This window comes from Uranotaenia lowii, chromosome 3 (genome assembly GCF_029784155.1).
Source record: "Uranotaenia lowii strain MFRU-FL chromosome 3, ASM2978415v1, whole genome shotgun sequence".
NCBI classification, from domain to species: Eukaryota; Metazoa; Arthropoda; class Insecta; order Diptera; family Culicidae; genus Uranotaenia; species Uranotaenia lowii.
Genome location: NC_073693.1, coordinates 203,669,315 through 203,682,574, shown reverse-complemented (window position 1 = coordinate 203,682,574; position 13,260 = coordinate 203,669,315). Strand labels below are relative to the sequence as shown.

The following is a 13,260-nucleotide window of genomic DNA, read 5'->3' as shown; positions in this document are numbered from 1 at the left end:
CAACTTCTTGGTTCGCATGCATTTCATAATAATTTTCGCCAAAACAATAATGATTATGCCGTTTGGAAATGTGATTCGAAAATCAGAAGCGAGCAACGGCTGATTTGAAAAACTGACACGGGTTGTCTATGTGTGCGTCAGTGCGAAAATATTTCTGCGAGGAAATTATTTGCACAGAAGTCTAAATAGGTGCAATTTCCGCAATAATACACCCAGAAAATACCATTCAAGGCAGCAGTCAGCGGTTCGATTTGTTGATTCTCCTAAACCAAGCGGATCTACTTCGGCTTTATTTAAAAGGTTGAAAATTGATATGAATTCTGATTCGGAAACAGAAGAAGAATCTTGTCTAATGATTTCCTCAATTAAGAAGCTGAATGAGCCGTGTTATGTAGAGGTGGTGATTGATAAGCGTAATTTCACTATGGAGGTAGATTCTGGATCGGCGGAAACTGTTATATCGGAAGAATTCTTCAAACGAGCTTTTAAAAATTTTGAATTGTTAGATTGCAACAAACGGTTGGTGGAAATTGATGGAAAGAGATTGAATGTTTTGGGCAAATTTAGTGTTTCTGCAAGCTGAACGGAGTGAAGGCATTAATAGTGGTACTCCAATGTGGCAACGCATTCGTACCATTGATGGGCTGGACTTGGTTGTATGTTTTCTGCAATGGTTGGCGAAATTCGTTCACTAAGGTGGCTGTCCCTGAGGCGAGCGTTCATTTGCTACAAGAGGAGCACATAATTCAGGAGGTCATGAGTACTGCTTGGAGGAAGGATTGTGTTGGCGCATAAACGCCAGTTGAAGTCAGCGCCAGCCCCTCAACGGAACACAGCTTTACATTTTGTTTTCAATGAAGAAGGCGGCGACGTTTTACTTGGTCTGGTCAACAGGAGTCCACCATACGGAAAAGAAGGCGAAGCGAAGAAGAAGAGATGGCGTATTTTTCGGAATCGAGTTCAGATTTTTACGGGTTCGCAGCGGACTCATTTATTTTTGAGGAAGCGGATCCTGTCGGATCCTGAATGGAGTACCGAGAACGAAGAAGATTATATTTTACCGCAAAAAGAAGGATTACGAAGGTCAAATCGAACAACGAAAAAAAAGGAGAAAAGATGATTATTTGTATTATTAACAAGCTAATTTAGCATCTATCAATAATGCTTAATTGAAATTTTGAAATTATAAATCGATTTGAAGTTAAAGTTTTTTTTTTTTTGTAAATTCTTTATTTGAAACGGCTCATACCTTTAGGCTTTAAGGAGCCAAACTCATTTTGTTTGATTACAATTGTGTGCTTATATCTAGTTCACTTTTTTAAGAAAAGATAGAAGATAGATAGGGAAATGTGAAAATAAAAAGAATTATAGACGAAGATCAATAGCTTTTAGGAAAAGATATATTTCGAACATGTAATCCAAGTCTATCACAGCCAGCACATCTCTCACTGGAACATAGGGTGGTTTTCTTCGGGCCCTTAGGGAGTCTATTAAATTCGTTCTAGCGACAAGATGGACCTCGCACGACCAAACAATGTGCTCGATGTCATGGTAACCTTGGCCGCAACCACATAGATTGCTGCCAGCAATATCAAAACGATAGAGTACCGCGTCTAAGGAACAATGATTGGACATGAGACGGGAAAATATACGAATAAAATCCCGACTCAAGTTCAATCTATTGAACCATGGTTTAAGGCTTACCTTTGGGATAATCGAGTGGAACCACCGACCCTTGTCATCCTCGTCCCATTTGCGCTGCCAGTTGACAAGAGAGTTTTTTCGAACTATAAAGTAAAATTCGTTGAAGGCGATTTCACGTTGATACGTGTCGCCTTCCATCGCTCCCACCTTTGCCAGAGAGTCTGCCTTCTCATTGCCCACTATCGAGCAATGAGAGGGAACCCAAACAAAGGTGATGGTAAAGCGACGTTTTGATAAAGCACTCAAATTATTTCGTATCTTCTCGAGGAAGTACGGCGAGTGCTTTCCCGGTTTTATCGAATGGATTGCTTCAACAGAGCTCAGACTATCCGTTACAATATAGAAGTGTCCATCTGGCCGTGATGCGATACTGTCCAAAGCCCAGTGAATAGCTGCTAACTCCGCTACATATACAGAGCATGGTGACTGAAGACTGTGAGAGGCGCTATATATTTCGTTGAACACTCCAAATCCTGTTGATTCCTCTATAAGTGATCCATCGGTAAAGTACATTTTATCAGCATCGACGTGTCTATATTTAGCTTCGAAAATTCTTGGAATCAGAAGAGGGCGATGCGAGACCGGGATTGCACGAATTTCCTGCTGCATAGACAAATCAAACTGGACAGAAGAATGATCGTAGTCTGGGCTACAAACACGAGTTGGAGAATACGAAGAAGGGTTTACCGGCATTGACATGAGGACATAGTATATAGACATAAATCTAGTTCGAAGATTTTGCTCAAGTAACCTTTCAAAATTCACAATCACCAATGGGTTCATGACCTCACACCTGATGAGGAACCGAAGTGATAGTAGATTGAATCTATCTTTAAGAGGAAGTATTCCTGCCAAAACTTCGAGACTCATGTTATGCTTTGAGGGCATACAGCCCAGAGCGATGCGAAGACAGCGGTATTGGATACGCTCGAGTTTGATGAGGTGAGATTTGGCAGCTGACTGGAAGCAGAAGCTACCATATTCCATCACTGAGAGAATGGTTGTTCGATACAATTTTAAAAGATCTTCTGGATGGGCTCCCCACCAGGTGCCAGTGATTGATCGGAGAAAATTGATTCTTTGTTGGCATTTTCCTTTCAGATACTCAATATGGGCTCTCCAAGTACATTTGGAATCAAACCAAACCCCAAGATACTTAAAACACCTCGATTGAGTGATCGTCCTGCCTAGGAGTTGAAGCTTAGGTTGAGCAGGTCTATGTTTCTTAGAGAAAACAACCATCTCCGTTTTCTGAGGGGAAAACTCAATCCCAAGCCCCAAAGCCCAGGAAGACAATCTGTCTAAAGTATCTTGTAAAGGTCTGTGCAGATGAGACTCGGAAGATCCTGTGACAGACACCACGCCGTCATCTGCAAGTTGTCTTAGAGTGCAGCCTTCAGAGAGACAACTGTCGATGTCACTTACATAAAAGTTGTACAAAAGTGGACTCAAACATGAACCCTGTGGAAGGCCCATGTAGGAGATTCTTCTAACTGCAATATCTCCGTGAGCAAAGTTCAGATGTTTCTCACAAAGCAAGCTGTATAAGATGTTGTTCAATAGAGGAGGCAGACCCCGGGAGTGCAACTTGTCTGACAAAACCTCTATTGAGACTGCATCAAAAGCTCCCTTTATGTCTAGAAACACTGAAGCCATTTGCTCACGTTTTGCGTACGCCATTTGTATCTCTGAAGACAGCAAAGCAAGACAATCGTTTGTTCCTTTGCCCCTTCGAAACCCAAATTGAGTATCTGAAAGGAGACCATTTGTTTCCACCCATTTGTCCAAACGAAACAATATCATTTTCTCCATCAATTTGCGTATACAACCCAAGTAGCATTAAAAGTTTTATAGCAAGCTTCTAGACAAAGTTTAGGTTTTATAAGAGGCTTCAAGAGTCTTACAAAACAAACGGTGTTACTTGGGCAAGACAACATCGCTATTGGACGGTACGAATTGGGATCAGACGCTGGTTTTCCGGGCTTTTGGATAGCAATGACTCTCACTTGTCTCCACTCTTGGGGGACAATGTTGTGCTCCAAGAATTGATTAAATAAATTTAACAAGCGAAATTTTGCGGCATCCGGAAGGTTTTTCAACAAGTTAAACTTGATTTTATCAATTCCCGGAGCTGAATTGTTGCAAGAGAGGAGGGCAAGTGAGAATTCGACCATCGAAAAGCTGGAATCCAGATCGCACCTGTCTAGGGACACATTCCGGACAACTTTTCGGTTCGGTGTGGAATCGGGACAGACTTTTCGTGCAAAGTTGAATATCCATCTATGTGAATGTTCCTCGCTTTCATTTGTTGAAGATCGATTACGCATGTTTCGTGCTACTTTCCACAAGGTATTCAAGGACGTTTCTCGTGATAACCCTTCCACGAATGTACGCCAATGTGCTAGTTTTTTCCCTTTAATCAATTTTTTGAATTGATTTTCAAGGGACAGATATGCTTGAAAATGATCGAGGGTTCCATATTTTCTAAAATCTTTGAATGCTTTTGATTTGTCCTTATAAAGCTTGGAGCACTGGTTGTCCCACCATGGGTTAGGAGGCCTTCGACGTACAGATGAATTTGGGATGGGTTTCGTTTGAGCACAGACTGCGCTTTCATGTATCAAACAAGCTAGGAAGTTATACTCTTCCAAAGGAGGAAGAACATTCATAGAATTGATGGCTGTTGTAATCGTGTTCGCATATTTTTTCCAGTCGATGTGTCTTGTAAGGTCATATGCCATATTTGTTTGATTCGAAGTGCTGGCCCCATTGGTGATTGTAATTTTGATTGGTAAGTGGTCACTACCATTGGGATCAGAGATTACCTTCCACTGGCAATCCAATGATAGTGAATTTGAGCAGAGTGAGAGGTCAATTGCACTTGGTCTTGCAGGAGGTTTAGGTACTCGTGTTTTTTCACCCGTGTTCAAAATTGTTAAATTGAAACTGTCACAAATGTCATATATAAGAGTAGAACGACTATCGTCAATTTGTTCTCCCCAGACAGTTCCATGTGAATTGAAGTCACCCAGGATCAACCTTGGCTCAGGAAGCACTGAGCACAGGTTCTCTAGGTGACTTTGATCCACTGCAACTCTATGAGGCCAGTACAAACTGACAACGCATAAGTCCTTACCTCTTATAGTTATATGACATGCAACAGCTTCAATTCCTCCTGATAAAGGGAGGTGGATTCTATAAAAGGAGTGGCGCTTATTGATCCCCAAAAGCACCCCTCCATAAGAATCGTTGCGATCCAAACGGATAATATTAAAATCGTGGAAAGTGATGTTTGATTGAGAAGAAAGCCATGTTTCAGAAAGGGCAAAAATATCGCAACTAGTTTGTAACCATTCATTTAATGGTTACAATAAAAATTGTGATTTTTGGGCCAGTTTGGATGAAAACTTTGTAAATATTGTAAATAAAAATTATTGTTCGTAAATGTCTAAAATTAGGATAAGATATCTACATGTTTGTGTGGTGTCTTGTCCTAGTTTTAATAGCAATCGGCTGGTGTCACTTAGGGATTTAGTTTTTGTTTATTTATTTATTTGTTTAATTTTTAATTTTTCGTTATTTATTTATTTATTTATTTATTCATTTGCATATTTATTCATTTTCGCGTTTATTATTTATTCATTTAGTTTATAGTTATTTGTTAGGTATTTGTTTGTTTATTTAATATATTATGTTATGGAATGCACGCCATAAAAAGAGATGTTAGAAAATAAGACACCAGCCCTCTATATGTCAGTTCCTGTATTGTTCCTGTCATGTTGCTGTCATCGAAGGGGACGAGAACATCACAGACGGGAAATGGGAACAAGGCTGAAATGAGAGGCCGAAAATGCATAAATAGAAGGAGCTCGCAAGACGCGAGGCTTTTTATGCAAGTTCCGGTCCGAGGTGGAGCAGCAACTGCGCGGTCACACACCAAAACGTGACAATCGTTCGTATCCGCAATTGGGTGGCTCTGACCCCCTTCCCACGTTACATTAGATCCAGTTGTGATCTGGATAGTTTTTTCAACGGCCAGTTGGAAGACTTCACGCCGTTTTTCCCCAACTGGTCGGTCGAGGTGGCTTAGTGAAGGGAGCCCCAGTACATTAGTTTTCCCCCAGTGTCGCTAATCACCATCAGCCCTTTGTTAAAGAACACCGGTGACCCGTGAGTGCTTTAGGTCGTGCAAGTGACAGTGCCCCGACTACGTTACAACCCCCAAGGGGCACTTTAGGCTGTGGTGAGACCTGGTGGGAATTCCCTCTGGGAGTTCCAGTGCCGACCAACCGTTACAAGCCCCTCGATAGTCGTGAGACACTCGCGTGGTTTTATCGTGCACGAACTCTATAGCTCCCCGGACCGTGTAGTGAACGACAGGCCTACGCCCAACAGGCCGAGTAGTTGCTCGGATTGCCCGAAGTGCAATCCGACCTGTTCCTGAAACTGCCCTGTTCCTGTTTTCATCCGGATCCCGTTACGTCGTTCCTGCAGTAGTCCCCCAACGAGTCGACCACCGAGAAACGGCCGCAACGAGTTCGTCGAGTTTGAAAAATAAATGCGCAAGTACAAAATTAAACCCCAAAATCTTACCACATTTTCTCTTGGTTCATTAACCCCTAAAATTGAAGAACACTCACAAAGAAAAGTGAATTGAAAAGTTTTTAAAATAAAAGTTATGTATGGTCTTTCTTCATCCAAATTGTTGCGTCTTAATTAAAAGTGCATTCCCTAAAATTCAAAATTATTCTTTCTTGTTGTTTGTTTCTGTAAAGTTCAAATTGGTTTTAAAAGTCCGCCCAAGAATCACAAATTTAATTGTTATTAGTGTCCAATTTCTCCGGTGATCATCCAAAGTTCCCCTGTTGAGCTAGCGCAGGGAAGTAGGGTCTAAACGATTCTAACAAGTTTCATGAAGAAGAAATTTGAACGGATCCAGTTTAGGAATGAGACTACGACAATTCCACTGTAAAACAGTGATATCTCCGACCTCTGGGCGTAAATTAGCCATCGAGAGAGATAAACACTGAAATGAGGGGCCAAGTTTGCATCAATTGCTTTAAAAATGTCTTTACTATAGGAAGCATTGTGATTACAATGCCTCTTATTGATTCTGATACGTTGAAAAACGAAAAAACCCCATTCAGGATATCCGACAACTTGAAAAGTCCAGGTTGGGAGGTTGATTCTGGTGAAACTACGTTGGGGTTGAAGCTACTAGAAGTTCCCGCTACTTCGGGTTTATACTGAGGTGTAATATTCATTTGGAATCCAGGAGGAGATGGTTTTTCTTTCTGTACAGTTGGCGCTTTTTGTCTTTCGACGACTGGAGGGTTCAACGTGACTATTTTTTTGGGGATTCTGGTGTTCTTAGGAGCTGGTTTTGGACGTTTCCGGGAATTAGCAGTAAACACAACTGGAAGTTCTTCGTCGGCTGTGTCCGTGTCTACATTGTCAACTGGCAATACAGCAAAAATATTACTCGAATGAGTTTGGATCGGAGGCACCGCGCCCTTTAAAATGGCGGCATAAGACCGCCTTGACTGTTCCTTTAAAGAGCGCTTTTGGTTATCCCAGCGACTCTTAAATGCCTCACACGAAGAGATTTCATGGGGTGAGCCCCCGCAATAGACACATTTCTGTTCTATTGCTGAGCACGCTCCATCCCCATGATTCTCCCCGCATTTGGGGCACCGCGGCTTGTTGCAGCAGTGCGACGCAGTGTGCCCCAACTTAATGCAATTTTTGCAATCCATTGGGCGAGGCACAAAGAGTCGCACGGGTAATCTTAAAACTCCGTCAATCAAAACGTAGTGAGGGAGGGCGGTACCCGCAAAGGTCACACGGAATGAGGCCGAAGGGGAGTACTTTTTAACTCCATTCACGACGGTGGCAGTTTGGAGTTGGCGACAATCCAAGATATCGACCGAAGTCGAATCAAGGCTCCTAAACTTACCAACGCCGTTGGATTTAACGTACTCCGCCTGTAGGCTCATTTCAGTGATCACGCCCTCGATCTCTACGTTTCGAGACGGGATGTAGACGTGATATTCTAGGTTTATGAACTTGCTGGCCACAATCTCATTTGCGGCTTTCCAGTTAGCCACCACAACGCGCAGCTTGTTCGGACGCAGTTTCGTAACACTGGTTACAGAGGGCCACCTCGCCAGATCTTTGGTGATCTGAACCACATTTAGCTGTTTACCGTTCGCTTTGGGCCGGATGAAAACCACCCATGGCCCAGAGGAAGATGAGCCCTCTGTATATTGTCGGAGCCGGGTGACTCTACTCTCCACTGGGGATGAAGCGACATTGTCATCCATCCGAGAACAATTTGCATCTGAAGGACCAGCATCAGCTGATTCCTCCAGATGCTCCTCATCTTCATAGGTGCAATTCGCATCACCCCCAGTTGGAGGGTATAACCCCCCGCCTTCGCTCATATTTCTCAACGGGAACACGAATGCCCTCCGTGTTGAAAATATAAGCGAAGCACAAAATTGTCAAAATATATATATAAAAGGGAAATAAGATAGAAAAAGAAAAGAGAATAAAAAGAATGAAAAAGAACTCACAATTTTTTTTCAGCACTTTTTTAAAAGGTATTTTTCCAGTGTCTATTGGTTTCTAAAACCACGTGGTCCTCCGTTGATCTTCCAAGATGGCGAAGAACCCAACCAAACGACCGCTGGACCGCTCCAAGTCCACTCGGCTACGGCAAACCACAACCGAACCCGTCGAGTCACCGCCCTGACGGTGTTGAAAACCCGGATTTCCAGGGCGGACAGGTTGGCGCCTGTTAGCGATTATGGCCCGGTTGATGTTGATGGTGACAAAATGCTGCTTCCAACGCCAAAACTTCACACTTTTGTCTATCGTCCTTATAAGGAAATCCGGCAATTAACGACCGAATCAGCCACAACAAATCACTCTGCGTGAAAAACTCACTTTAACTTAGCGAGAGACAAAATTAAAAAAAAAAAACACCCCGGCTCTGCAGTGAGCAAAAACGCGTCCGTACTGTGCGAGCCACTAGGATGGAATGAAGTTAAAGTTATAAGTTACAGTTAGAGGTGTTACAGTTCGGCGGCTAAAAATACACTTTTGAAAGTGTTGCAATATAAACAGCTTCTTAGCAACAAACAAATTAAAATAACTTTATTCCGAACATACAAATACTTTAAAAAACTTTAAAAGGATGTGTGATTCGACTCTAAGCAAGGTGTGGAATGACTTTCAGTAAGTTGACGTTTCTTGTTGTGGCAGCACTTTGGGCAGTGGAAAGGAGACACTTTCGGACGGATTTCCGATTCGACTGCCTTCCAATTGGATACCAGGCTAAACCACCTTCCAATTGGATCCCTGGCTCGACACCTCCGAACGGATTCCCGGTTCAACGCCTCCGCATGGATTCCCGGATCGAAGCCACCACATGGATTTCCGGCTTGGTTTCCCGTTTCGACGCCACCGAAAGGATTCCCAGGTCGATCACCTCCGAACGGATTCCAGGCACGACCACCTTCCATCGGATTCCAGGCATATCACCTCCAAATGGATTCCCGGCTCGACGCCTCCGAACGGATTCCCGGCTCGTTGACTTCCTTGGCTTCGGCTCGTTGTCCTTCCATCGGCTTCCTGGCTGGATGACTGTTCACTGTTGATTCCGCTTCCTCTCCTCCTTTCCACTAGTGCTCCCTGTCACAACAGGTTATGGGCCGAGCACTAGTGGAAAGGAGGAGAGGAAGCGGAATCAACAGTGAACAGTCATCCAGCCAGGAAGCCGATGGAAGGACAACGAGCCGAAGCCAAGGAAGTCAACGAGCCGGGAACCGTGGAAGGTTGTAGGACCAGGAGCCATCTGGAAGGTTGTCGGACCGGGACGCCAGGTGTAGGTCGACAAGCCAGGAAAAACGGTGGTCGTTGGACAGGTGCCAAGGGAGGTCGTTGGGGCGAATCCATTGCGGGCTGATCGGAATCCATAGGAAGGTCAGCGAGCCGGGAGCCAGAGGAAGGTCGTCGTGCCATTGGTGAGGCGTCGAGCCAGTAGGAGAGCGTCGAGCCGGAACCAAACAAGGTCGTCGGGCCGGAGCCACTGGGTGGTCGTCGGACCGGTGCCATGGAAGGTCTCAGGGCTGGGACCACGAATGCGGTCGTCGGGCCAGAGCCACTGGTAGGTCATCGAACCGGAAGTCATGGAAGGTAGGCGGGCCGGTATCATAGAACGTCGTCAAGTCAGGAACCAGGTGGTGATCGTCGGGTCAGGAGCCACTGGAGGACTTACGAGCGGGGTACCACGGAAGGTCGTCAAGCCGGTACCATGGAAGGTCGTCGGACCGCAATGCCAAGTGGAGGTCGTCGGGCTGGGGGGTTCTCTCAACAGAAAGATACTTTGGAAATGATTTTATAACAATATAAGTTAAAATACGAAAAAAAAAACATTAAATAGGTTCGAATTCTGTAATAAATTGATTGTTGAAGATGCCTGAAACATTTGAAAGCGGTTTTCAAAAAACTTAATCCAAATTTATTATAAAACCATCTTCCAATTCCAGTTGCACAAATCCATCTTGGAATGGGTGCGTCCGGACCGGCACTCCCGAAAGTATTCTGAATCCTGTCAAAAGCGCACGAATTCGAACGGCCAATTCGTTTAGCTTCAAGTATGGAAAGTTGGAAATCCGAGCAAAGCTGCCCTCGGGCGATTGGATGTGGCCAGCATTGTGGCTTATGCCTCGGGTCAACCAATATGGTACCTGGCCAGCTTCAGGAGAAATCGATATAATGGAGGCCCGTTGCAATCCCAATTATTTCGACGAAAGCGGAGTCCACATTGGAACGGAGCAGGTCCTAACAACGTTGCATTTTGGCCCCAACGCATGGACTAATGCCTACTACACGTCAACGGAACCAAGGAACTCGGCCAGCGGCCAAGGTTTCGATAAGGACTTCCACCTTTACCAAATGGAATGGACACCGGATTTCATGAAGATAAGTGTGGACAATGAACAGCTAATGCTGGTTGAAGGCAATTTTTGGAAAAGGGGAAATTTTGATGAACTTGCACCGGGAACTCGAAATCCCTGGATATCGGGTACCAAAATGGCTCCTTTCGATCAAGAATTCTTCATTATCATCAATCTGGCCATTGGCGGCACTCAAGGTTACTTCCCAGATGAGAAATACAGCAATCCGAAACCAAAGCCATGGCGCAATTGGACCCCAGTTGGAGAGGCAATGAAGGCATTTTGGGACAAGAGAGATGACTGGTTGCCATCATGGAACATCGACGAAAACGATGGCAAAGATGCTTCCTTCCAAATCGATTATGTAAAAGTTTGGGCACTGTGAGATGTTAAATAAAAGTGATTCTTTTTTTTCTTATTAATTCATTTCTTTTTGTTATGTTTTCTCTCGGGATTTCCAACTATTCTATTTACAGTTAGTGACATATATTTGATTTGCAGCTTTTTGCTAGACTTCAAATTGGTTTGATTGTGAGGTGCAGAAACATTTGTTGACAAAAGATCATCATCCGATCGAGGCCTTTTAAAACTAATGAAATCACCCGAAAAATCGGATTTTTCCTTTTTAGTCAATTTTACGCTGTACTCAGAAACTGGAGGGATAAATTCTCGAGCTGCATTGCTACTACGTTTAAGATAAAGTTTAGACAAATCCTCGATATTAATATTTGTCCTTGTCTTAGCTATCCGTTCCTTCTTTTTAATAGGTAAAGAAGGTTGACTTAAATCATCTTCGAAATCATGTACTTTGATGATTTCATCCATAGATACCAACAATTGAGCAACATTTTCATTTTTGTTACCTGATTTGCGAATCGCTACTAGTTTTTCCAGCTTTCCCTGCCACTTCAAGTCGTCAATAGCGAGTATTTGGATGGAAGGCAGATTTCGTCGGGCCATTCGTATAATCTGTTTGCCAAAGATTTGTGGATGAAAGTCGGAACTCAGCAATAGTGCACATGCCTGGCCATCGTGCAGCAGCTGGAAGACGTCATTTGACCCATGGACAACGAACTGTCTGAGAATTGGTAAACAAAAAAGTAAAGTTGGGAAGATTGGCTTTGAATTAAGGTTATAAAAAAACCAAAGATTCTTAGAAAACAAATAGACTTACTGTGGCAGTCTTTGAAGCAATCCAATAACGTTGATTGTTTCTTCCTTCGTTATTTGAGGCCTGTAATTTTATTTGTTGTAGGTAATTACCATTGTTGCGAGCAGCGTACAAAACGTCGAAAATGAATCAGTAACGATTTTAATACTTTTTTTTTAAATTTATATCACGTTATTTCGGTAGTTTAAAGTTTAAACATAGTGCCAATAGTTGGGAATCATTCACTTTGAAAATTTATACTTGTTATCAACCCAAAAGCAACTCACCATTTCGTTTTAAACGGCTGGACCAACACATTTCTTACTGTTTTCTGAGGTTTTTTGTTCAGAACATTTTTCACTTTAGCAGCCATGATATCCAATAACTCAGTAATAGACTTAATATATTTATTTGCCAATCCGCGGCCTTTTCATAATTTTTAAACAATGTAGGTAGTGAAGAAAATCGTAAATATTCTGCGAAATCCACCGCTTAAAAATTTTCAAGTACTCGCTGCGATAAAAATATAAACAAAATTATACCAGTACTTGCACGCAATATTTGATACCGAAAGTTGCAAACAAAGGAAACCATTTGCGTGCAATTATGCACACCGAGAATTTATTTTTGCTGATTGCATATTGCGTATTTTTCAAAACAAAAAATTTAATAATAATTATTAATTTTAAACCCACATATTTTGTTTAAATTTTGACAAACGTTAAAATATAATAAAAAAATGATGAAAAGAGATCGGAAAACAACAGAAATATAAAAATACAACAATCACAATAGTTACTAAAATTACAAAAAATGAAAATGATAAAAATTAATAAAAAAAATTACATAAATTTCGAAAAATACAAAAAATACTAATAATTTATACAATAAAACAAAAAAATCTTAAAAATAAATAAATACAAATATTACAAAAACTACAAATGTTACTAAAAATACAAAACTTAAAAAAGGACTAAAATAAAACAAATATAAAAATACAAAAAAAATATAAAAATACAAAAAAAATGTGATAATATAGAGAAATTGAAAAAAAACTTAAAAATAAAAATTACAAAAAATAAAAAAAATTACACAAATGACAAAAACTACAAAAAGAGCAAAAAAATTTAAAAAAAATTAATGACAAAATCTGCATAAATAAAAATATAACGAAAATTGAAAAAAAAAATACAAAAGATTACAAAAATCTCAAAACTTACAAAAAAAAACTTAAATGACGCAGACGGCAAAAATTAAAAAAAACAAATTAAAAAAAATCTCAAAACTTATAAAAAAAATTACATAGGTCACAAAATTGATTAAAATCAAAAACATATAAATAACTCAAATTTTAATCTATTGAAGATAACAGAAACGAAAAAATCATATTATAACATTGAATTACGATCGAAATTAAACAGCACCAAGATAACATAAATATGA

General features: G+C 41.4%; 2 protein-coding genes across 2 annotated transcripts in view; one reads left to right on the top strand and one right to left on the bottom strand.

Annotated features, from left to right (window-relative positions):
• LOC129755015 (beta-1,3-glucan-binding protein-like) overlaps window positions 1-11,052 on the top strand; it is a 48,383-nt gene extending 37,331 nt beyond the window's left edge. Inside the window, exon 3 of the mRNA XM_055751315.1 lies at window positions 10,257-11,052. Within this exon, the coding sequence (XP_055607290.1) occupies window positions 10,257-11,052 (796 nt within the window). The remainder of the gene's footprint in view (window positions 1-10,256) is intronic.
• Window positions 11,053-11,090: 38 nt separating this feature from the next.
• LOC129757055 (uncharacterized) lies at window positions 11,091-12,319 on the bottom strand. The gene is made up of 3 exons (XM_055754151.1): window positions 12,105-12,319; window positions 11,842-11,901; window positions 11,091-11,745 (listed from the first exon to the last, which is right to left on the bottom strand). Exons 1-3 carry the CDS (start codon window positions 12,188-12,190, stop codon window positions 11,091-11,093), a joined length of 801 nt encoding a protein of 266 aa, XP_055610126.1. The 5' UTR covers window positions 12,191-12,319.
• Window positions 12,320-13,260: the final 941 nt, after the last annotated feature.